The sequence below is a fragment of the Emiliania huxleyi genome (genome assembly GCF_000372725.1).
Source record: "Emiliania huxleyi CCMP1516 chromosome Unknown EMIHUscaffold_15, whole genome shotgun sequence".
NCBI lineage: Eukaryota > Haptophyta > Isochrysidales > Noelaerhabdaceae > Emiliania > Emiliania huxleyi.
The window spans coordinates 607,205-631,068 of record NW_005201092.1 but is presented as its reverse complement, the minus strand read 5'-3'; the positions used below and the strand labels follow the sequence as shown (position 1 = coordinate 631,068).

Below are 23,864 nucleotides of genomic sequence, written 5' to 3'. Positions count from 1 at the left end.
TTGCTCAATTCGTTTGTGCAGGGGCTCTGCGGGTGGTGTGTTGTGCGCGCGTGCATGCGTGTGTATGTGCGTGTGCGGTTTACTGTGCAGCAAAAGGCGTTCTCCTCAGACCATCTGGCGGTCCTGCGTCGCTGACTCTTCCACAGCGTCGTCGCCATTCGACGGCTCCGTGTTCGAAGAGGAGCCGCGGGTCTGCATCGATCGAGTGACAGTGGCGCGGCGCACGCGCGACTGAGCCGTCTGCTTGGTCGCTCCGAGCGCCTTTGCGAGGAGGGCGAGCGACACCTGCCGGTGCGGGTTCGAGTGGCAGCCGACGGCGAGGTCGTTGTACAGCCCATCGGAGAGCAGATCGCGTGGCGTCACCTCAAAAAAGTGGGCAAAGATGCAGCCGCCACGAACGGCGTCGTTCTCGTGCGCCATGACGAGCGGCAGCTCGGCGCGGCGCGCGGCGCGCACCTGCTCTGCGAGCGCCTCGGCGCCATTGTCGGCCCAGGTCGCCTCCTTCAGGTAGAGCAGCATGTGCGTCGCCTCGCCGCCGCCTTCTCTTCTCGCGCGTCGAGGTAGCGAAGAGAGCAGCGAGGAGATGCGCGAGGGGCGCGAGGAGCGAGGCAGCGAGAAGAGGCACGAGGGCGGTGCGTCGGTGATCGATATGCCATCAGGCACAGCCGCCGCGACCGCATCGGCAAGCCCTCGCGCCCCGTCATTCAAAGTCGAGGCCCAGAGAATCACCGGCTTGGGGAAGGCGAGGCCGTCGGCTCGGATCTCGCCCGGGATGCACAGGGGCAGCTCGTCCTCGCCCTCGTACTTTGGCGTCTTCAGCAGCAGCGCCTCGGCGATGACCTTGAGCGAGACGTGCTGGAAGGCCGCGATCCGATGCCACACCACCATCGGCCAGCCGGCGTCGAAGATGTCAGCCCGCAGCTCCTCGGGGCACTCGGATCGCAGCTCGGCGAGCGTGCCTCCGCCTTTGTCCGGGTCTGCCTCGTGGACGAGCACGAGCGGCTTGCCCATCTCCAGCGCGGCGCGGATCTCTCGCAAGCAGTTCGTTGAGCGCAGGTAGCCCCGCGACAGGAAGCAGAGCACCACCTGCGAGCGACCAATGTACGCCTCCAGCTCTCCGATGTTCTTGAGGTCGTCGACGTCGAGAAAAATCTCGCAGCCGGGCAGGAACTGCTGGAGCTCATTCTTGATGACGTCGACGGCGTCCTACACGGGAGGAAGGCAGGTCAGGTTTATCCGCACCTTAAGCGGTGGGGCAAGGGGTGGCAAACCTGCCCCGTGCTCCAGACGTGGCTGAGGAAGAGGTGCCACTGCTGACCGTCGGCGAGGGTGATGCCGTCGCGCATCGGCTCGCGCATCGACGAGACGAGCCGCATGGTCTTCGCCCTCGCGGCGCTGACCGCCGATACGAGGATGACGACTAGCGAGACGGCGAGCATGACCGCGGTGAGGACGACGGCAAAGGTGCTGGCGCCGCGCGAGGTCTGGTAGCCGACGAGGTTGTAGCACATGTCCTCGTACATGGTGCTGTCGCACAGCTGCGGTGGCGAGGGCGGCGGGTGTGGTGAGTTGCGCGGTTACGGGAGACAGAGAGGGACGGCGAGGAATTTCAGCGGGGGCGCGGACCTGGATGACCACTCCCGAGGCGAAGCAGCATGTGAGGAGCAGGTTGGCGATGCACGCGAGGCAAAGGTCGTCGGAGCGCCGGTAGGGACGGGCGAGGGCGAGAAGAGTGAGAAACATGGCCGAGACGACGGCGGCGACCACGGTGCGCAGCAGCTTCCTGGAGCCATACTCCTGGTCGATGAAGAGCACCATCGAGGTGAGGAAGATCTTGCGGACCAGGTCGAGCACCTCCCAGAAGAGGAGGCCGGCAGAGTAGTCCCGCCAGAGGAAGCTCGTCGCGCTGGAGAGCGGCGTTGCGCGCTGCGCAGCCACGGGCTTGCGGACCCGGAGCAGCAGCGCCAAGAAGCCGAGCGGCACGAGGACGGGCCAGAGGGCGAAGAAGGCCCAAAAGTACGGCGCGAGTCCGCCCGTCTCGTCGTCCCACGTCGGACCGGCGTCGCACGTGCGCGACGGGTCGGCGAGCAGGTAGCTGATGCGCTGGCCCGTCGCGTCGTCGTAGCCAAAGGACTCGCACAGCCTCGCGCTGAAGATGGAGCGCGAGACGGAGGGGAGCACGAGGTAGAAGATGAAGATCGCCCAGTAGAGTATGCGGCCAAAGAGATTGCGATCGAATATGCAGGCCTGCTTCTGCTTGACGTTGAGTGCCGCCGCCACCGCCACGATGGCGAGCGACACGAAGGCGACGGCGGCGTACGGCCAGAGGCCCGCGACGAGCAAGCGCGTGCTCATGGCTCCGATGCAGCGGCCCGGGATGGCAACGCCGAACAGGTCCAGGCTGAACAGCTTGAGCACGTCGAGCCAGCGCGTAAAGTGCTCGTCGAGGCGGACGCCGTAGACGAGGCCGAGGATGCTGCTCACCTGGTAGAAGCCGACGACGATCTTGAACTTGGGCTGCAGGCCGACCTCGGACTCGATGCGGGTGGCTTGCTTCCGGAGGCGGCGGGAGAAGGGGAGGTGACGGAGCCCAGCGTAGGCGCCGGCGAGCACGGCAATGACGATGACAAAGCCAACAAAGACGCCGGCGGAGCGGGCCGTCGAGGGGCAGGCGACGCAGCGCCCCTCGGCAGAGCTAAAGTAGTCCGAGTCCGCGACGCAGACCTCGCAGAGCGGGCCGGTGTGGCCGGCGGTGCAGTATGGGTCGTCATCTCCGTCGGTGAGGCGGCGGCGGCTGGGCTGGCCGGAGCTACCAGAGCACGTCTCTGAGTCACAACGGTGGAGCTCCGAGGTGGCGGTGGAGGCGCGCCAGTAGCCGACGTCCACGCCGAGGGACGCGAGGGCGGTGCCGGCGCTGCAGTCGGCGTTTGAAGGGCAATCCTTGCAGTACTTGGTCGGGTTTATGAAGATGTCGTCTGGATTGGCGCTCGAGTCCTTCAAGTAGAAGCCCTCTTTGCAGATCGAGCAGGTGACGTCGCCGCGCCCACTACTCAAGGGATAGGGGCAGAGGGTGCATTCCCCCTGGCCAGGGTTGGCGGCGTACGTGCCTGCAGTACACTCGTCGCACGATACGCTGCCGGCGCCAGAGGTGGTGCCGGGCTTACAGAGCTCGCACTGGGAGAGGCCAGGCGTGGCGGCGAAGCTACCTGGCCGGCATGGAGCGCACGTGTCGCCGCTCTTCGCTCCCGGCGTCGCGCTCGCGGTGCCGGCAGGGCAGAGCTCGCACGCGGCGCTCGAGTTGGAGCCGTTGTTCGGGTTGAAGCTGCCTGCGGGACAGGGCTCCCAGACCATGCTCGTGGCGGCGCCCACTTCATTGCAGGAGCCGCCCTTTGGACACGGCTCGCAAGACGACTGCCCGACAGCCGCCGAGTAGCTCCCCGGAGGACAGGCGAGGCAGTCCGCCTGGCCTGTGAGGGGCTGATACTGGCCGGGGGCGCACGGCAGACAAGCATCCTCGCTCGCCGCGCCGCGCGCCGGCATCATCGTGCCGCGGGGGCACGGCGTCGGGTCGGCGGTGCCCTCGACGCAGTAGCGGCCTTGAGGGCACTGCCCGCTGCAGGTGGGGCTGCTCAGGTCGGTCTCGTTCCCGAAGAAGCCGGCGGCGCACTCCTTCAGGCAGCCGGTGAAGTCGCCGGAGAAGGCGTCCTCCCCGTCGCCGCTCGTGCGCGGCATGTACTGCCCGCGCTCGCAGGTCCAGCTGATGGGCGCGTTCGAGCTGACGGTCGTCTCGCCGACGTTGCCCTCGAAAGTGGTGCCGACGATGAGGGCGGTCTCGCTGTCCGTGTCCTGGGAGGCGTACTCGATCGCAGCGCCCTTGTCAGCCTCGTTGCGCTCAAAGGCGGAGCCCCTGATGACGAGGCTCTGCGACAGCTCGGCAAATAGCCCGCCGCCGCTATTTCCCGCTTTGCAGCCCGAGACGGTCACCGCCTGGAGGCCGAGGCGGCTGCCCTGCTTGGAGGCGATGCCGCCGCCGTCCCCGCCGGCGGAGGAGTTGCTGATGGTGACGCCGCGAAGGGTCGCCTCGCCGTCCTCAATCAGAAGGGAGCCGCCGTCGCCGTCCGCGGCACCGTTGACGAGGGTGATGTCGCCCTCCAGCGTCAGGCGGCAGCCGCCCGAGACGAGGAAGTGGCGCGACATGCCCTCGGCGTTCATGATGGCGGTCGAGCTGGGGCTGCTCCGGATCGAGACTTCGATTGGGGTGCGGCACGACAGCTCGCTGCCGCCGAGAAGGAAGAGTGCGTCGCGCTGCAGCTGCAGCGACACGTTGGCGCTGGGAGCGCCCTCGGCGTCTTTGAGCCGCTCGCGCAGCTGGTCGACGGTCTCGACGAGAAAGGTCGCGGGAGTGAGCGGCGGGAGCGGCGGCGAAGATGGCGGTGATGGAGGGGACGGTGGCGGCGAGGGCGGCGAGGGCGACGATGGCGGCGAGGGCGGCGGAGGCGGCGAGGGCGGCGGAGGCGGCGAGGGCGGCTGCGGTGGCGTCCGGGGTGGCAGAGGCGGCGGCATCTGCGGCGGCGCGTTGGCCCAGCAGATCTTCCAGCCGGTCCAGCCGTAGAACCAGCCGACCCAGGTGATGTTGCCATCCGATGGCACGATCCCAGTCGGGCCAGAGGTGCCGCAGTACCTCACGCCGTTGACGACGAGGTAGTCGTAGGGGCAGTCGTCTGTGGGGTCGCCGTTGCCGTCGTAGTCGTAGTAAGGGTCATCGTCTCCCTGCACGTCGAAGGCGAGGGAGACCAGCGGGTTGGGCGGCACATTGATGAACTCGCACCGCTCATCAGGGCCGTACTCACCGTCCAGGTAGTGCGGCGAGGTGGCGCAGGCGCCGCCGTCGGTGAGCGGGCACGGGCCGTCGACCTGGACGCTCAAGCCAGGCAGGAGCGGCGGGGATGACGGCGGTGACGGCGGGGATGGCGGCGCGGGTGGCGGCGGCGGTTGGCTAGGTGGCTGCGGCATCTGCGGAGGCGCGTTGGCCCAGCAGATCTTCCAGCCGGCCGCGGACGTCGCATAGTCCGAGCTCCAGGTGATCTTGCCATCCGACGGCACGATCCCAGTCGGGCCAGAGGTGCCGCAGTACTTCACGCCGCTGACGACGAGGTAGTCGAAGCGGCAGTCGGCGTAAGGCTCCACGTCGAAGGCGAGGGAGACCAGCGGGTTGGGCGGCACATTGGTGAACTCGCACCGCTCATCAGGGCCGTACTCACCGTCCGGGTAGTTTGGCGTTGTGGCGCAGGCGCCGCCGTCGGTGAGCGGGCACGGGCCGTCGACCTGGACGCTCAGGCCAGGCAGATGTGGCGGGGACGGCGGTGGCGGCGGGCACGCTGAAGCGTGATAGAGGCTCCAGGTGGAATGGCTCACTGCGCCAGTGGGGTTGGTGCAGCAGCGGCATCCCCACTGTGGTTGTGCAGTTGCGAACATGAACACCGAGCAGCCCGCCGCGTTTGCGGTGGGTACGCATTCGGCAGGTGAATCGAATTCGCCAAAGTACTCGCCCTGATTGGCGCCCTCGCACGACACATACGAGGTGTGGAGCGCAGCGCACAGCAGGGGCGCCGGTGAGGCGGGCGGCGGCGACGGTGGTGGCGGCGGTGGCGGTGGTGGCGGCGGTGGCGGCGGTGGTGGCGGCGGCGGTTGGCTAGGTGGCTGCGGCATCTGCGGAGGCGCGTTGGCCCAGCAGATCTTCCAGCCGGCCGCGGACACCGAATTGTCCGAGACCCAGGTGATGTTGCCATCCGAGGGCACGATCCCAGTCGGGCCAGAGGTGCCGCAGTACTTCACGCCGCTGACGACGAGGTAGTCGAAGCGGCAGTCGTCAGTCGGGTCGCCGTTCCCGTCGTAGTCGTTGTAAGGTGTATCGTCTCCCTGCACGTCGAAGGCGAGGGAGACCAACGGGTTGGGCGGCACATTGGTGAACTCGCACCACTCGTAAGGGCCGTACTCACCGTCCGGGTAGTGCGGCGAGGTGGCGCACGCGCCGCCGTCGGTGAGCGGGCACGGGCCGTCGACCTGGACGCTCAAGCCAGGCAAAAGCGGCGGCGATGGCGGCGGGGGTGACGGTGGCGGCATCTGCGGAGGCGTGTTGGCCCAGCAGATCTTCCAGCCGGCCGCGGACGTCGCATAGTCCGAGCTCCAGGTGATCTTGCCATCCGCCGGCACGATCCCAGTCGGGCCAGAGGTGCCGCAGTACTTCACGCCGCTGACGAAAAGGTAGTCGGGGCAGTCATCTGTGGGGTCGCCGTTCCCGTCATAGTCGTAGTAAGGGTAATCGTCTCCCTCCACGTCGAAGGCGAGGGAGACCAGCAGGTTGGGCGGCACATTGGTGAACTCGCACCACTCGTCAGGGCCGTACTTGTCTGGGTAGCGTGGCGAGGTGGCGCAGGCGCCGCCGTCGGTGAGAGCGCACGGGCCGACGACCTGGACGTGCAGGCCAGGCAGAAGCGGCGGCGATGGCGGCGGGGGTGACGGCGGGGGTGGCGGTGGTGACGGCACGATGCAGTAGATCCAGCCGCCACCATCTTCGCCAGTGTTGACGCCCGAGTCTGCGTCGGCGTACGAGCACGGTATTTGCAGCACAAGGCACCATGGCCGACCATCGCCATCACACGCGGTCGTCTCGCAGCCGTACTGCGTCTCCTGGCACTCTTCAGTGTCGTCGGATGTCCATTCCGGGGCGCAGACACACTCTTGTGGCGGCGCCGGCGGTTGCGGCGTAGGTGGCGGCATCTGCGGCGGCGCGTTGGCCCAGCAGATCTTCCAGCCGGCCGCGGACACCGAATAGTCCGAGACCCAGGTGATGTTGCCATCCGACGGCACGATCCCAGTCGGGCCAGAGGTGCCGCAGTACTTCACGCCGCTGACGATGAGGTAGTCGAAGGGGCAGTCGTCTGTGGGGTCGCCGTTGCCGTCGTAGTCCCAGTCAGGGTCATCGTCTCCCTCCACGTCGAAGGCGAGGGAGACCAGCGGGCTCGGCGGCACATTGGTGAACTCGCACCGCTCCTCAGGGCCGTACTCACCGTCCGAGTAGTTTGGCGAGGTGGCGCAGGCGCCGCCGTCGGTGAGCGGGCACGGGCCGTCGACCTGGACGCTCAGACCAGGCAGATGCGGCGATGGCGGCGGGGGTGACGGTGGCGGCGGTTGGCTAGGAGGCGGCGGCATCTGCGGAGGCGCGTTGGCCCAGCAGATCTTCCAGCCGGCCGCGGACACTCCACCGTCCGAGCTCCAGGTGATGTTGCCATCCGACGGCACGATCCCAGACGGGCCAGAGGTGCCGCAGTACTTCACACCGTTGACGACGAGGTAGTCGTAGGCGCAGTCGGCGTGAGGCTCCGCGTCGAAGGCGATGGAGACCAGTGGGCTCGGCGGCACATTTGTGAACTCGCACCGCTCCTCAGGGCCGTACTCACCGTCCAGGTAGTGTGGCGAGGTGGCGCAGGCGCCGCCGTCGGTGAGCGGGCACGGGCCGTCGACCTGGACGCTCAAGCCAGGCAAAAGCGGCGGCGATGGCGGCGGAGGGGGCGACCGCGGTGGATCGGAATTGCCGAGCCGACGTCGACGTCGTGCCGCGTCGCCCCGAAGGTGGAGGCATGCCTCCGGAAGAACAAGCGTGCCAACCGGCGCCCACGTGCTGCTTTCGCCCACGCTTTGCAGGCAATCGCAGCCGGACTGGCAGAAGCACCAGCATCCCTCGGAATCGCAATGGTACTCGACGTTCGTCGTGGTGGGGTGAGCTCCTTCGCAAGAGTCAACGCAGCGCTGTCTGGAGCAGTCCGAGGCAGGTCCACGACACACAAAGGCGTCGAGATCGCTCGTACACCGACCCGCTGAAGGGAAGCTCTCCCAGGTTGAGTGCGTCGCCTGAGAGAAAACCGCTCCCGGCGGCGTCGCCGCGCCTCCACTGCCGGGCAGGCCGAAGCAGAAGATCAGAGCAGGCGGCAGCATCGTGATGCAAGAGATCTGAGCGGCTGCCAAACTCGGCCGCCGACACAGCAGGCGCACGTTTTCTTTTTTAAATCTCTCTTCTCTCACTCTATGGAAAGAGGTGGAATCGCGCTTCGCCACAGCCAAGAGCGGCTAAGTCAAACGTGACCTCTAGTGCTACGTATCCTCATCACTCCCCCCACCGGCCAGCCCGGCCGGCGAGAGCTGGCTGAGTATCTCCGCCTTAGCCTAAGCACGCTTTTCTCGCCAAGTACTATCTATATTCTTTTGCTTATATTCTCGCCAGACCATCTATATTCCCGAGAATATTCTCGAATATTGAGAATATTTTCCCCACGCGAGAGGTCAGCGGACGCCAAAAATCGCTCTAAAGTAGAGGTTTGTGCTCCCAAACCGCTCAGGAACGTCCAAAACTTAAAGATTTCCGTCTGCATCGACCCAAAACCTACTGTTGAGGGGGCAAAAGAGCTGCTTCGAGAAGCTGTAGTCAAGACCGTTATAGACGCCGCGATGTAACGTCGAGAATATTCAAGAATATCTTGACACTCGAGGTCAACCAAGGTCAAGGGCTGAAGAAATCTCGTAGATTCTTGAGAAAAAGCCGCGCCGGGGCATCTATATTCTCGAGAATATTCTCGAATACGAAAGTGCGCGGGACCATCTATATTCTCGGAGATATTCGAGAATATTGTGCTTAGGCCAATCTCCGCCTCGAGCTCGTCGAGCGCCTCCTCCGCCTCGCTCGCCCCGCCGCGCGTCACGGGCAGGTTCGCGTCGCCCGAAGCCAAATCCTGTCGAGCACCGGGCGTCAGCCCCGCTGGAGGAGTGCCTTGGCCTGCCTGTCCAAGCAAGGGTTTCCGGCAACCCAGAGGGAAACCAGAGGGTCCCCAGCACTTTGCGTTTCCAGAAGTTTCCAGGGAAACCAGAGGGTGTTTGGAGCTCCATTCTGTTTTTCTCGAGTTTCCCTCGGGAAACTCGCGAGTTTCCCTGTGAGTCTGAGAGCTGGTCTGGGGCAAAATCTCGGGCAAAATTTAGGAAATCGGCAAACTACCCGGGTATTTTCCAGGTATACCCGGTGTTTTTCCAGGTATACCCGGTGTTTTTCCAGGTATACCCGCAAAATACCCCGGTATTTTGCCGATTTGGCTGATTTGGGGCCCAAACCAGCAGGCTACGCCCAAGCGTCCACAAAGGGGTTCCTTTGTCCGTTTGTGCAGGGGCTCTCGCCTCTCTTGGTACTAAGGTAAGGTAAGGTAAGGTAAACGTCTCCACACACACAAAGTGGTGGGGCAAGGGGGGGCGACCCTCGCATCTCCACGCCCGGACACGGGCAGGAGCCCCACGGCATTCAAAGTGCAAGCACCGGCCCGGTGCCGTGGGTGAGCAACCTGCACCCCACTCCCTCCCTCCCAGACACAGGACCCACACACAACCCCCACAGCGCGGACGACTACGTGTTCAGAAACACCAAGCAGCGAGGCGAGGGTGAAGGGGTAAGGGGCTGTGTGGGGCAGAATCTACATCTGACTACTCCATCTAGCCTGGGGGGTCGGAGGAGGGGGGGGCAGAAAGGGTAAGATATGGTTGAAGCCAGCTAGCGGTCGGACGCCCTGTCGTCGGAATACTCCTCGGAGCCGGTGTCCTCGTCGTCCTCCTCGCCCGACGCGGAGATCGGGCGAGAGGTCTGCATCGCCTCGCCGGCTGTGAACCTGAACACGGCGTCGGCCGGCGCCGAGGCGCCGGCGGCCGTCATCAGGTGCATGACGAATCTGTCGCGGCATGCCGCATCTATCTCTCCATACTCGGCCAGCTCGGTTGCGAGCCAGTCCGAGGCGACGGTCGTCGCCACGGTCCCCTGGGGAACCTTGGCGTACACCTTGCTGGGGCCGCGCCGATATCCGTCGTCCCTCTCCGGGGGCAGCGAATATTCGACCTCTATTTTGGACCCGGCCTGGCTGCGCGTCTGCGCAGCTGCAGTCCGCAGCCCGGCCATCACGTACTGGATGTTCTCGCGCAGCTGCGCCCGCGGGGCCTCCGCGCGCTCGGCCTCGCTCGCGGCGCGCTCGCCAGCCTCCTTCGCCCGGCGCGCCTTCTGCCGGGCCTTCTTGGCCTTGCGTGCCGCGGCCCGAGCCGCGAGCTGCTCCTTGGTGAGCTCCTTCTTCTTTGGCGCGGTGCGCTCGACGTACGAGCGCTCCGCCGCCTGCACCGACGCGCGGTCGCCCGCGGCCTTCTCGTGCTTCAGGTCGATCTCGATGGTCGCGTAGCCAGGCCTTATCAGCCTGACCTGCGACGCACCGCGTCCTCCAGTTGCACGCGATCGGAGCCATTCCAGCGTCCGCTGCGCATCCCCGGCGGCACGACGGTGGCCGGCGCTTGCGCACCAGCCCCGTCCGCCACCGGGTCCGCGGCCGCGGTCCCTGTCATAGCTACGCGTGCCATGGATCGGCGGTTACAGGCTGTAGGATCGGTACTACTTGGAGAGAGAGAGAGAGAGAGAGAGAGAGGGAGAGAGAGAGAGAGAGAGAGAGAGAGAGAGAGAGAGAGAGAGAGAGAGAGAGAGAGAGAGAGAGAGAGAGAGAGAGAGAGAGAGAGAGAGAGAGAGAGAGAGAGAGAGAGAGAGAGAGAGAGAGAGAGAGAGAGAGAGAGAGAGAGAGAGAGAGAGAGAGAGTTTTTGTTACTTGGATGCGCGCGCGCGCTTCGCGCTCTCTCTCTCGCCACTCGGGACTCTGACACGAGACGTCGACGTCACAACACAGATTCTCGCGCTCTCCAGGACTCCACCAGACAAACACACAAACCAGAAAAGCACACCCCACGCCACAACGTGCTCGCGACCGACCCTGCCAGTGCTCCGATCCCCTCGCCCTCACGCCGGCGCTCGCCGCCACCTCTCCCAGTGCCGCGCCGCGAAGACGGTCAGCGCGAGGGTGGGCGGGAAGCGGACGGGCGACGCGGCCTTGTGAAGGAGGTATGCGAGGCCAAAGGTGCCGAGCCGCTCGTACTTGCTGGCGAGAGTGATGCCGACCGCGCTGAAGAGGGCGGCCACGTTGATGCCCGCCGAGACGAGCGCGTAGAAGAGGGAGATGGACACGAGCGACAGCGAGACGGAGCACGCGAGGTAGGCGCCGCCGTACCGACGCACCGCATCTGAAATGCTCGGCTTGCTCACGCCGCGCCACCACGGCTGCTGGAGGGCCGGTGGATGCTCGACCACGGCGGCTTCATCCGGGCTCGATAGTGGCGGCAACTCGATCACGCCGGTCGGCACGATCACGCCGCCGGTCGGCACGATCACAGCGGCGGTTGGCTCGATCACGGCGGCGGCGGCCGGCACGACAACGGCGGCGGACTCGGTTATCACGCCGCCGGTCGGCACGACGGCGCCCGGTTCTGCGGTATCTAGCTCCGGTGCGACCTGCGTGGCGCCTGCGATCATGATAGCCTGTTGATTGACGTTCAGGCGTAGCACGGGGCTCGCTCCGAACTGGCGCGGCCTCACCACGCACGGGGCGAGAGCCAGCATGAGTCCTAATGAGCTTGAGCGGCGCACAACCTTGGAGTTGGCGTCGCCGATGACCGCCGCGTCCATCTCAGCCTTGACTCTCGCTCTCCGCTCGTCCTCCGTCTCGTCGAGCACGACCACGCTCGCCTCCTCGAAGCCGGCCTCCTCCTCGTCGTCGTCGCCCTCCTCAATCACCGCCGGCCCCACCGCCGCCGCCGCCGCCGCCGCCTCCGGCTCATGCTCCACGAGCGTCGCCGGCGCCATCGGCGGCCGCAGCGGCAGGTCCGCGACGTTGACCTCGCGGAGCAGCGGCGCGGCGGCACGGCGCGCGCGGCGGCTCAGCCGCGGCGGCTGCAGCGACGCCAGACCGCAGGCGCGCTCAGTGAGCGCGCAGCACAGCAAAGCCAAGCCGAGCCGCATGCGCACCGACGCCGCACCGACGCCGCACCTCTCATTACGAAGAGCTCCCGGTTGCAAATACTGCCTCACAGACTCAAAACAAAACAGACTCACAGTCCAAGATGGCGGCTCGCGCCCTCATCTGTGCACCGGCGCGCCTCTCTAAGTCCCGCCTGACACCCAGATACCGCGGGGCGCACTCTTCGACTTGGGCTATTGTCTGCCACCGGGAGGGCGGCCGCGGCGGTGTGGGAATAGGGCGTGCGGCGGCATGTGGACGCGCGTCCAGGTATTTTTCGGGTAAACCTGGACTTTCTCGGGTATACCGGGTTTTACCTGGGTCTCGGGCAGGCACCCCCCTGTCGGTCGAGCAGTCTTGGCTCCCGCGAGGTGTACCCCCCTCTCGGCCAGAGGCCTGGCCAGGGGCACTGTAGGGGGGTACCACCACCCCCCTCATGCTCACACGTCTTGCGAGAATGGGGGCGGCGTGTCGCCGGAGAGCAGCTTGAAGTGCGCCGGCACGGAGTCGGTCGCGGGGCAGCGCTCGACGAACACCTCGCGCCACTTCTCTTCGATGAGCTCGTTGCAGTCGAGCAGCGCGACACCTCTATTTCCTTCACTACGTGCCTCCCCGTGTTTGTAGCCCGGCGTTTGTGCCCCGTTTGTGAGTGTTAGAGTTGTTTGGTATTGCTAAAAATCTCTCTCTCCCGTTTGTGCCGAGTAATACATTTTCATATTCCTCCCTGGCGCTCTCCCCCGCGAAAGGTAGGAGGTCGGTAGATAGTAGGTAGGTAGGTAGTAAGGTGAAGAACAGCCAGGCTCGGACTGGACACCAATGCGGTATGGTATTCACACGAAAAGAAATCCCCGCCGCGCACCCATCTCGGCGCATTGCGCGCGCTGTCGAGCAGCGTTTGGTTGGCTTGCCTCTCACCCTCCCCGCGCTCATGCCCGAGTCCACCAGCGGTCCGAGCCCGCACACCACCGTGGTGGTGCACCCGATCGTGCTGCTCGCTGCCGTTGACCACTACAACCGCGTCGCAAAAAACACAAAACGGCGCGTGGTCGGCATGCTGCTCGGCGAGACGCACAAGGGGGTGACAGACGTCACGAACAGCTATGCGGTGCCCTTTGAGGAGGACGAGCGCGACCCAAACATCTGGCGCGCGCCGCCGACCTCGCCGCCGCGTCAAACCACCGCAGCCCTGAGGCCCGCTCGCGCGCCCGCCCGCAGGTTCCTTGACCACTCCTTCCACGAGGCGATGTTTGCGATGCTGAAGAAGGTCAACGCGCGCGAGAAGCTCGTCGGCTGGTACTCGACTGGGCCCAAGATCAGGCCCGGCGATCTCAAGATTGACCAGCTCGTCCGGCGGTACTGCCAGGTCCGAGACCCCTCCGAGAGAGAGAGACCTCCAAGACACGCACCTCGGCAGGGCTACCCCCGTGCACACGCGTCTCCCCTCCTCCGTGCGCCACATACTCTCGGCCCTCTCCTCCTCGAGCCCCCGCGGCTTCTGCCCCAGCTCACCACGGCCCTCTCCTCCCCCGCCCCTCCCACTCCCTACCCGCGCCCACTGCTCCCCGCTCCCTCCCGCTCACTGCTCCCTCCCCCTCCTTCTCCCTCCCCTCCCCCGCCAGCACCCGGTCCTCGTCATCGTCGACGTCAAGCCAAAGGAGCTCGGCATCCCCACCGAGGCCTACCACGGCGTCGAGGAGATCCTCGAGGGCGCGACCCGCGGCTGGAGGACCAAAGGACCCCGTGCCAACCACCCCCTCCAGCCCTCGGCGCACCCCCTCGCGTAGGCAAGCAGCAGCAGTGGACCTTCCAGCACGTGCCGTGCGAGATCGGGGCCACCGAGTCGGAAGAGGCGCCTCCCACCACCGCACCACCACCACCTCACCGCCACCACCTCATAGCCGCAGCACCACCGACGCCGCCACCGCTGCCACCCCCTGCCCCTGCCGCCGCCGCCGCCTCCCCGCCCGCGCGCCTCGTTCGAGGACACGCCCCCGCAGCGATAAGGAGAGGGTGGGTGTGTTGGGGGAGGGGGGGGGGGGGTGCGGGAGGGAAGGGAGGGGGGGAGGGGGTGCTCCAGAGGGCAGCTCTTGCGCAGAGGACCGCCTCGGAGCCTGCTCGGGACCTGCTCTGAGCCTGCCGGGGCCGCACTGCTGGGGCCGTACTCCGCGTGTCGCACGGCACCTCGCAGGTGGGTGTGGAGCACCTGCTGCGCGACGTCAAGGACACCACAATCTCGACGCTCGCCAACCAGGTCACCCCAAGACCCGGACCCTCACCCCGACTCTACCCCTCACCCCGACTCTACCCCTCACCCCGACTCTACCCCTGACCCTGACCCTGACCCCTACCCCTGACCCTGACCCCGACCCTGACCCTCGCCACTGCGTGCCAGGTCGCTCAGAAGCTTGGCTCGCTCAAGGGCCTCGCGGTGAGAGACAGCCCGAGATGCATCCGAGAAGCGGCCGAGAGGCGGCCGAGAGGCGGCCGAGAGGCAGCCGAGTGGTAGCCGAGAGGCGGCCGAGAGAAGACCGCACAGAGGCTCGCGAGGCAGCCCTCGGCCCTCGGCGCTGCTGCCTGGCTCGGCGGAGCGCGGCTTGCAGTCCGGTGGCCCTTGGTCTGGCGCTGAGGCTCCGGGCGGGCTTCGAGTGTCGTGGCGTCCCCTTCTCGCCTCGCAGGCGCGGCTGAGCGAGGTGGACGGCTACCTGCAGAACGTGCTCTCTGGCCGGCTGCCCGTCAACCACCGCATCATCTACCAGCTGCAGGACAGCCCGGACCCCGGCGCTGACACTGACCCACAGCTGACACTGACCCTAGCCCACCGCATCCTCTACCAGCTGCAGGACGTCCACCACCCTGCTGCTGAGAGCCTGGGCTGCTCCTTCACGTGAGGGGGTGGACTCGTCAGGACGTCTTCAACCTGCTGCCCAACCTGAACGTGCAGGAGCTCGTGCAGGCGTTCGCCATCAAGACCAACGACATGTGCGCACCGCACCGGTAGATGCGGCCATGCGACCTCCTCCGGTCTCCCCAGAACACCGGTGGCCACACGCACTGCTACTCTCTCCCGTGGCATTCCCTGCTCGGCGTCGCAGCCACCTCGGAGTGCGCCGCACGGCCCTGCTGCACGGCCCTGCATTCTCAGCCCGACCGCGGCGTCGACACGCCCCAGGTCTCTGGCCATCTACCTCGCGGCGGTGATCCGCGCGGTGGTGGCGCTGCACCACCTGATCGACAACAAGCTGACCAACAAGGAGAAGGAGTCCGCCGCCGACAAGGAGAAGGAGAAGGAGGAGAAGAAGGAGGAGAAGGACAAGGACGAAAAGCCCGCCGACGAGAAGCCCGACGATACAAAGAAAGGAGCGAAGTGATGTGAGCCGGGAGGAGGAGCAGGTGTCGTCGAGGCTAGCGCTCTCTGGTCAGTTTATTTTACAGTACCGGACGTGAGAGAAACAAGCTTTTCTCGCCGGGCCATGTCGCGCCGTAATTCTTTTGCAGCTTTGTTGTAAAATTCTTTTGACACACTACTCACTACCGTGTAAGAAACGTGTCTCGTTGTGGCTTGTGGTTGTGCCCCTGCAGTGAGCTCGAGAACACGTTAATCGTGTTATACCGGTATGAGACCGGTATATTATTTGGTGATATTTTGATTAACTTTGAAGTGGTATGGTATAGTGGTATGCGAAAGTGGTATGCGGAGTGTTGATCTTGGAGCACTTGGAGTGCAGTCATTAACCGCACATCCAGGGCCGGGGAGCTCAGAAGCGCACCCAGCGGGCCGGATGATTGGCATCGGGTTGCGGGCAAGAGAGCCCTAGCCCCGGGGGTGCGCGTTCGCAGGGCAAGGGCCTTAAAGTAAACACGGGTCTCCGAGGGTTAGCCCCGCGTACCGGGTTTCCCCTTAACTGCAGGACGCCCCCTCTACTCGGAGCTAATGAACACCATACTGCACGCCCCACACCACCACTCTACACTCACTTGCGTCGGCGTCTGAGTATGCACATGCACATGCACATGTGCATGCACATGTGTGTACAAGTTGTTGTGCATGTCCATGTGGTGTGCAGAGAAGTGCGCCCCCCTCCCTGGAAGCGATGTCCGCCTGCTCCAGTCCCATGGCTCCATGTAGCAAAAAATGGAGAATCCGGGCATCGATCCCGGTACCTCTCGCATGCTAGCTCGCTCAGAATATGCACGGTCTCGAATATGCACGGTCTCCAGAGATCCGTCCCACTGCGTCCAAGCGCTTTGAAAATCGTGAGATCATCATCCGCGGCCTCTACAGCAAGGCGACACAAGGCACGATCCGTGCCGTCGCCATCGGCGCCACCTCCTCCCAAGCGTTCGTAGACGAGTCGAATCGTTCTACCCTGTTGATTCGTACGTCCTCCTCTTCCTCGTCCTCCTCCTCATAGTTCTGCCCGCCCACAGCATAAAGCTTGCCGTCGAGCACCGCCACGCCGTGACCTATCCGCGCACTCGCCATCGGCGCAGCCGCCTCCCAAGCGTTCATCTCGGGATCGTACCGCTCGACCGAGCTGAGCGCGCCGCCGTTGTACCCGCCAACAGCGTACAGCTTGCCGTCTAGCACCGCCACGGCGTGTTCAAGCCGCGCCGACGCCATCGGAGCAACCGCCTCCCACGCGTCCAACGCCGGGTCGTACCGCTCCACGGAGCTGCGGGAGGCGCCATTGCTGCGCCCACCCACAGCGTACAGCTTGCCGTCGAGCACCGCCACGCCGTGAGCCTGCCGCGCCGTCGCCATCGGCGCCACCGCCTCCCACGCGTTCGTCGCCGGATCGTACCGCTCGACCGAGCTGAGGCGGCCGACGCCGTCGCTTAGACCGCCAACAGCATAGACCTTCCCGTCGAGAACCGTCACGGCGTGATTCTCGCGTGGCGTCGCCATCGGCGCCACCGCCTCCCACGACTTCGTCGCCAGGTCGTACCGCTCCACCGAGCTGGAAGTTGCGCCGTCAGCCTCATTCCTGCCGCCCGCCGCGTAGAGCTTGCCATCGAGCACCGCCGTGCCGACATACGTGCGTGCCGTCGGCATCGGCGCCACAGCCTCCTCCTCCCACTCATTCGTAGACGGGTCGTACCGCTCCAGCGAGTTGAGGAACTCGTGGTCGATGTCTTGGCCGCAGATCACGAGCAGGCGCGGCCTCTCGCGCTTCTTCAGCGTCTCCTTCCAGCCGCGGCGCCACGCGCGGCACGTCCCCTTGATGGCGTGCTCCGTGGTCGGCAGCTGGGCGAGGATGTGCGGGGCGAGGTCCGGCGAGAGGAGGACCTCGGAGAGCACCCACTCGGGCTGCTCCACGAGCCGTGCGGCGTGCTCCTCCGCCACGCGCAGCGCGGCGTCGCTCGCGCCCGCCTGCGCCTCGATGATGGCGCACAGCTGCTCTGGCGAGAGGCCCGCGACGCGCGCGCCGATGCGGTGGGAGGCCATCGGTGCGGCGCGGCCTCGCGCAACGATTTCTTTTTCTTGTAATGGCCTGGCTGTTCTTCACCTTACTACCTACCTACCTACTGAGGTTCTCGAGGTTCTCGAGGTGGATATCCTTTGGCCGCGTTGGGTAGCGAGGATTGGTGTAACCCGAGCCACGGAGGCGTGTTTTCTGGCGGCCGACCGTCAGTGCACGGAGTTGCCACTTCTCCGACTGCCCCGGCTAGTTCCCGAGGCTCGCCGGGTTTCCCCTACGTCACCCAGGACCTAGCGCGGGTGGGTTGGAGGGGGCTCGCCCCGTTCCTCCCCATCGGGCCGCGTGAGCGGCCTCGCCTCGCAGATTCGTTTTTCGTGCCTGGGTCAGGCGCGCGGGGCATCCCCCGGGTCGCTCGACCAGCGATCCGAAGAGTGGCCGCTATGCGAGGGAAAGAGCGGGGCCCACGGGGTACGCCTCCGTCCGGCCCCCTCCGAGGGGGGAAGGGAAGTGCGGGGTCCCCACGGCGCCTCAGTTCGGCCCTCCCGAGGGGGGGAGGGGAGCAAGGGGGTGGGGGGATTGGGGTGTTGGGGAGGGGTCTCGGGTTTCATGTGGCTAAAACTTGCCTTTCGGGGAGGGGCCTCGCGCCAAGCGCAATTGAATGCTGCCTGACCTCTTCCCCTCCTCCCTCGAGGCAGCGAGTAGGCAGCGAGAGGAGGTCTCGAGCGCCTATATGAAGGTATGTGAGATGGTGATGGGAATGGGTGGTCGGTCGGTCGGGCGGGCGGGCGGGCGGGCGGGCGGGCGGGCGGGCGGGCGGGCGGGCAGGCAAGCGGGGAGCGGCGGGCGGGCGGGGCGGAGCGGGCGGGCAGGGTTATCGGGGGAATCGTGTCCACAATCAGCGGCAGCGGAGCAGCAGCCGCAGCAGCAGCTGCTGCAGCAGCAAGCAGCAGCCTGGTGTACCGACTCCACCGTCGAGCCGCGATCGCTGCCGCCCGCGACACCGCCCGCCGCGTCAGATTGCCGCGACGCGCGCCTCGAGTCGAGTCGGAGAGCCGCGCCGCACCAGCAGCAGCATCTGCACCACCACCAGCAGCAGCAGCACCACCACCACCACCAGAGAGAGAAGCGCACCTGCCCGACGCCGCCCGCCTCGTCAGACGCTCGCGACGCGCGCGTCGAGCCCAGTCGCAGAGCCGCGCCGCGCCAGCAGCAGCATCGGCACCAGCAGCAGCACCATCACCACCACCAGCAGCAGCAGAGAGAGGCAGTGCAGGCGCAGAAGCGCTCGCAGAGCGGCGCGCAGCGCCGCGCACGCCACGCTGCGGACCGTCGGACGAGCGCAGCGTACGTCGGCGGCGAGCCGCGTCGCCAGCCGTCTCGCGAGAGAGCGGCGCCGCCGCGTGCGCGCAGCAGCCGCCGCGGCAGAGGCGAGCCGCGGCGACGTCCGCACAACGGATACTGCCCCCCGGCCATTGGCGGTTCTACACGCTCCTAATGTGAGGGATGATGCGTTATCTTTTTTTGCTTCACCCTTTTACGTACACATTTCGAGCGAGTGAAAACCAACTCCTGAGCACGGCGCCGCAGGCGCCTGTTGATAGGTCCAGGTGATAGCCCTGGATGGGCAATGCATTCGCCTACTTGGGCCTCAGATCGCCCGACCGCGGCCCGGTGCTCTGTGGTCGGATTTGTGACGCCGCCGCACCGCGCCGCGGCCGGGGGCCCGCCGGAGGACGAGGATGGCCGTGGCGGACCGGGACGAGCTCTGGGAGGTTGAGTGTCAGTGAGTATATTGTAGAGGCCACCCATGTGCACAATATCCTGACTGAGAGCTAAGCCAGGGGAGGCGATGTCGGGGCCGTACAGCAGCTTGATGGTGCTTCGCCGGCGTAGAAGCGGCCGCGGAGGACTCCGGGTGTCTAGCTGCAGACGCCTTTGAGCGCCTGCAGACCAACCGACTCGAGGATTCACAGACCTTGTTATTGACAAGAAAATACGTCCGATGGCGCTTTGCGCTGGTCTATGAGAGGTTGAGGTGCGAGCCCTGGAGGCCCTGGGGATGGGGGGAGACTACCCGCGGGCCTAGAAGGCCCGCGCGCAGGGGGGTGGGACATTGAGATTGAAGGCGGAGGTGGAGGTGGCCGAGGCTCGGCGAGCACGGCTGGGAGCGGCAGAGGGTTCAGGATCCGGGCAAGCGCCTAAAAAAGAAAGAAAGAAAACACACAACCCAAGGGAGGGATGGGAGAACGGCACGCCGCCACCACACAGGGATTTTAAGGAGAGGAGTGTGGAGCGCTAGCCGTCGCCCACCCTGGGCAAGCGCCTGTGAGAGAGAATTCTTTCCTACACGCCGTATGATCGCGTGTGTTCGGCCCACTGTGCTCTTGCGATTGGTGAGTGGTGCGTAACCCCGAGGATACCTCTGGGCCATGCCTGTGCTGATCAACCTCATCGACAGTAGTGACGAAAGCGATGAGGATGAGGTGCCAGCGGCAGCCCAGCAGCCACCGCCGCCCGCAGCAGCCCAGCAGCCGCCGCCGCCCGCAGCAGCCCAGCAGCCGTCGCAGCCCGCAGCAGCTCAGCAGCCAGCGGCGCCCGCAGCAGCCCCACAGCCAGTGCCTCCAGCGGCAGCGCCACAGCTGGCGGGGCCGTCGTCGGCACGCCCGGCGCCTGCATTGCGCACGCAGCCGTCGCAGGGCGCTGCGGCAAGCAGTAGCAGCAGGATGGAGAGCGCCGGCTTGATGAGGCTCGTCGCGGCCAGCGCGCGGCCCGATGCCGAGGGGCGTGGCGCCGCTGGCCAGCACGGTCGGCGGGACGAGCCTGGAGGAGGCGGCAGGGAGGCGAGGCTCGGCAGGGACGCGCGGCGGCCTGTCGCTGACGCCATCCTCTTCCTCCCCAAGCTGCCTGACTCGGTGGACAGGGACGCGCTGCGGCGCCTCTTCTCGGTGCGCCGCCCCGCGATCCCGCCTCCCACCGGCGCTCACTCCTCTGCCCTCCGTTTCGCGACGCGGCTTTCAGGCGTTTGGGACGGTCGTGGACGTCAGCCGCTCGCGCCGGAGCGGCACAGTCTGCTTCCAGACCGGCGCAGAGGCGAAGAGGGCACTCGCGGCGGTGAGTGCTGCGACGCCGTCGCCAGAGGCGGCTGCCGCTGAGCCGCTGCCCCTGTGTGTCGACGACTCCTCTGTCGCCCGCGTGACGCAGGTGAGTGCGCCGGAGTATGCTCCGGAGTGGTCTCCTCCGCTGCCGGCTCTGAGAGCGGTCTCGCCTCCGCGTCGAGAGAGAGGCGGGAGAGGGACTGTGAGAGGGGCCCGCGAGTAGGCCGGCGAGCTGTCTCGCCTCCGCGTCGAGTTCGCTCTCATCGACAAGCTCCCCAAGGGGATGCGGGGCAAGGTGTCGACGGACCACAACCACAACCAAACCACAACCACAACCACCCCACTGACCCTGACCCTGACCCTGACCCTAACCCGAGGGGATGCGGTGCAAGGCGTCGGGCCTGCCGGCCAGCGGCGGCGGCGGCGGCGGCGGAGGTGGTGGTGGCAGTGGAGGCGGCGGCGGCGGTGGCGGCGGAGGCGGCGGAGGCGGCGGCGGCGGCGGAGGCGGCGTCGGCGGAGGCGGCGGTGGCGGCGGCAGCAGCAGCAGCAGGGACAGAGGCAGCAGCGTCGTGGGCGGCGGCAACGGCGGCGGAGGAGGCGGAGACGGGGGCGGCGGCCTTTCTTCTGCGGGGGGCGGCGGCGGGAGGGGCGAGGAAGAGAGGGCCGAGGAGGCGATGCCCGAGCAGGGGCGGCGCCCTCTCGGCTTGCCGGCCGCGGTGAGCTGTTCTGTGCTTGCTGTTGAACAGGAGGTGGTCAAGGAGTTGAGCGCCATCCTCCGGGAAAAGGGGCTCGCGATGTCAGAGCCGGCGGTGGCGGAGCCGGGTCGAGGCGGCTCCTGCTGGACCGTGCACCCGTTGAAGAGTCGAGACTTGACTCTCAGGTTGTGGAGCTGCGCCGCCTCGAGGCGGCCCTGCTCGACGAGGTCGGCCCGGCCCGCTCGTCCCGGTGGCGGGCGGTCCTCCAGCGCTCGGGCGGGCTTCAGGCGCCGCTGCGAGGCAGGGGCGCAGAGACAGAGGCACCCCACCGGCTCGCGAGTGGTGCGCGCTTGAAACAGGCGCTGCTCCGCGGCAGAAGCTCAACCTTCCTACTGACGCGCGTCGGGTCCGGGCCAAGCGCTCCCGCCGGAGTGCAGCTGCGGGCTCAGCCGGCGGGCAAGCGGCCGAGAGAGGACGGCGAGCTGCCGGCGCCCTCCCAAGCCGCCGAGGCTGACTTGCATCTGGCGCAGTAGCCCACGGCTGAGAATCAACTCATTAGGCGCCCTCCAAGCGACCGGGGCCTCCGGGCTCGCTTCCCTCGCCCAGCGGCGGCGGCGCGGGAGGCTCAAAGGCCGCCGCAGCGCAGCGGTGGGGCGGGCGAGGGGCGGGGCCGAGCTGCTGTGCAGAGCGTTTTCACGGCCGCAGCTGTGAACAGGTGGGACGAGCGGGGCGCGGCGCGACGCATCAGCGGCGAGGCTGGAGAGGGGGTTGCCAGCGGCGCGAGCGGAAGAAGCGGCGGGAGAGGCGATGCGGGCGGCGGCGGCGGCGGCGGCGGCAGCAGCAGAGACAGAGGCAGCAGCGTCGCGGGCGGCAGCAACGGCGGTTGTGGCGGCGGCGGCTGCGGCGGCAGCAGCAGCAGCGGTGGCAGGGTGGGCGGGGTGGGCAGCGGTAGCAGCGGCAGCGGTGGTGGCGGCAGCGGCAGCGGCAGCGGCGGCGGCGGCGGCGGCAGCGGCGGCAGCGTGCAATGCAACGGTGTCGGCGGGCGAGCGCGTGGCGAGTCGCTTCCTCCGGCCCGCCGTCCAAGCTCCACCCGGCTGTGTGTGAGCGAGGGGTCGCGCGAGCACCTCGCGACTCTCGTGCTGCGCGAGCTGTGCAAGGCGCGAGATTCGGCCCTGAGATCGCCCCAGATCTCCCGAGATCGCGCCCCAGATCCCAGAGATCGCCCCAGGTCGCCCAAGGTCGCCCCAGGTCGCCCGGCTGCACCCGACACTGCCCGAGATCGCCCGAGATCGCCCGAGACCACCTCGCGAGGTCTCGAGGGCGGGGCCCCGCCCTTCTAGCAGACTGCGACAGGCTAGGCGGGTGCCCGGGGTCATGGTGTGGTCGTGGCTGGTAGGTGGGACCCTCGGGCAGCCGCGACGCCGCGGAGGGCGGCACGGACTCGCCGCCCCCGACCGAGTTCGGCGGCGACCTCGAGCATGGCGCCGAGCTGGCGCGAGCGCGCAGGAGGTATGTGCAGTTCTGGAGGCGCGCTGCTGCTGCTGCTCTCGCAGAGGCCGCCGCCCGGCCGATTCGTGAAGCGTTCAAGTGTGTGCACCAGGCCGCTGCTGCTGCTCGAGCTCTCCGAAGGCGCGCTGCAGGAGCTAGAGGGGCGACGCTCGGCCGGCGGCGCAGATCGGAGACCGGTCGCGACAGTCTGGTCGACGGCTCCGAAGCCGCTGCTGCTCGGCGTGCAAGGTGTGTCGTGGCACCGTCCCCCCCCTCCGCGATCCAAAGACATGGGTGTGTTTCTCCTTTTTTTCCCAGCCCCGAGGCTTTTCTTTTCTTTCTTCCCCCCCCCCCCCCCCCACCACCCCCGCCCTGCCCCCCCCCTCGACGCCTCAGCCCCCCCGCAGGCGAGAGCGGCGAGGTAGCGGCGTGGGAATGCGAGGCGCGCGTGTCTTGCGACACACCCCACCCCCTCGCGGAGTGGGACATCGTCCGCCTCAGTTGGGGCGGCGGCGGCCGTGGCCGCGGCGGCGGCGGCCGCGGCGGCGGCGGCGGGGCGGGGCGGGGCGTGCCACCCTCGAGCGCGCTCGGTGTTGTGCGGAGGGCCAAGGCGTGCGACGAGACGGGGGCGGAGGCGCCGCAGAACGGGGGGCGTCGCGGCGGCGCGCGGATTGCCGCACCGACCGATCGGTGCCTGTGTGAGACGGTGGTGGAGTGGCTGACGTGGTTGGGCGGTTAGGCGCGCGGCTGACGCACCGGCAGCTCGCCGTCTGGCTGGTCGAAGGCAGCGGCTGGGGTGTCGTCGGCCTCGGGCAGCGGGGGCCATCGGGCGGCACGCTCGAGGTGTCGCTGCTCGAGGCGGCTAGGACGCGACCGCTCTGCGACACGTCCCTAATGTGTCCCTGGCCTGGCTCGGAGGTGTCGCTCCTCGAGTCGTGCACGAGCGAGTGGAGAGAGTGGGTGGCGCTCCACTCGCTCGGCTCCTCCGCCTCCTCCTCCGCCTCCCCCTCCTCCTCCTCCTCCCAGCTCAAGGGGCCTAGCCCGGGCTTGTGTGAGGCGCTGCTGCTCCGCGCGGAGGGGCAATGCCCGGAGCTTTCCCCGACCCCTCTTCCGCGCGCTCTCCAACAGGCGCTGCTGCTCCGCTCGGCACCCGAAGGGCGCGCCCCCGCCCCGCCCCGCGGCGGCGGCGCCTCGGTGACGGTGGCGGCGGTGGGCCGAGCTGGTCGGTGGATCGCGAGTGAGTCACATGTG

The 23,864-nt window shown here is 67.2% G+C and overlaps 5 protein-coding genes across 5 annotated transcripts; 2 read left to right on the top strand and 3 right to left on the bottom strand.

Moving 5' to 3' along the window:
- Positions 1–105: 105 nt before the first annotated feature.
- On the bottom strand, positions 106–471 carry EMIHUDRAFT_352277 (hypothetical protein; the record flags this gene model as incomplete). Its single annotated transcript, XM_005786652.1, has 1 exon — positions 106–471. A coding segment is annotated over one exon (366 nt), but the record flags the coding sequence as incomplete, so codon positions are not given.
- Positions 472–9,589: 9,118 nt separating this feature from the next.
- On the bottom strand, positions 9,590–10,434 carry EMIHUDRAFT_201984 (hypothetical protein; the record flags this gene model as incomplete). The annotated part of the gene is made up of 2 exons (XM_005786651.1): positions 9,590–10,296; positions 10,377–10,434. 2 exons carry the CDS (start codon positions 10,432–10,434, stop codon positions 9,590–9,592), a joined length of 765 nt encoding a protein of 254 aa, XP_005786708.1.
- Positions 10,435–10,861: 427 nt separating this feature from the next.
- Positions 10,862–11,952, bottom strand: EMIHUDRAFT_201983 (hypothetical protein; the record flags this gene model as incomplete). The annotated part of the gene is made up of 2 exons (XM_005786650.1): positions 10,862–11,665; positions 11,935–11,952. The coding sequence occupies 2 exons, from the start codon at positions 11,950–11,952 to the stop codon at positions 10,862–10,864; spliced, it is 822 nt and encodes a 273-aa protein (XP_005786707.1).
- Positions 11,953–12,783: 831 nt separating this feature from the next.
- Positions 12,784–15,433, top strand: EMIHUDRAFT_426553 (hypothetical protein). The gene is made up of 9 exons (XM_005786649.1): positions 12,784–13,058; positions 13,131–13,278; positions 13,535–13,622; positions 13,700–13,764; positions 14,104–14,166; positions 14,308–14,343; positions 14,591–14,677; positions 14,821–14,894; positions 15,085–15,433. Exons 1-9 carry the CDS (start codon positions 12,844–12,846, stop codon positions 15,281–15,283), a joined length of 975 nt encoding a protein of 324 aa, XP_005786706.1. The 5' UTR covers positions 12,784–12,843; the 3' UTR covers positions 15,284–15,433.
- Positions 15,434–19,764: 4,331 nt separating this feature from the next.
- EMIHUDRAFT_449328 (hypothetical protein) lies at positions 19,765–22,608 on the top strand (the record flags this gene model as incomplete). Its single annotated transcript, XM_005786648.1, has 10 exons — positions 19,765–19,818; positions 20,032–20,280; positions 20,354–20,536; positions 20,654–20,725; positions 21,177–21,239; positions 21,311–21,412; positions 21,485–21,613; positions 21,685–21,773; positions 21,841–22,282; positions 22,522–22,608. Coding segments are annotated over 10 exons (1,470 nt in total), but the record flags the coding sequence as incomplete, so codon positions are not given.
- Between the last annotated feature and the right edge of the window lie 1,256 nt (positions 22,609–23,864).

What these genes read in the sequence shown, in the direction of transcription:
- EMIHUDRAFT_426553 (XM_005786649.1), top strand. Translation starts at nt 12,844, where the DNA reads ATGCCCGAGTCCACCAGCGGTCCGAGCCCGCACACCACCGTGGTGGTG. An exon ending in TCGTCCGGCGGTACTGCCAG is followed by an intron (nt 13,279 to 13,534) that starts GTCCGAGACCCC and finishes CTCCCCCGCCAG; the next exon opens with CACCCGGTCCTCGTCATCGT. An exon ending in TCTCGACGCTCGCCAACCAG is followed by an intron (nt 14,167 to 14,307) that starts GTCACCCCAAGA and finishes ACTGCGTGCCAG; the next exon opens with GTCGCTCAGAAGCTTGGCTC.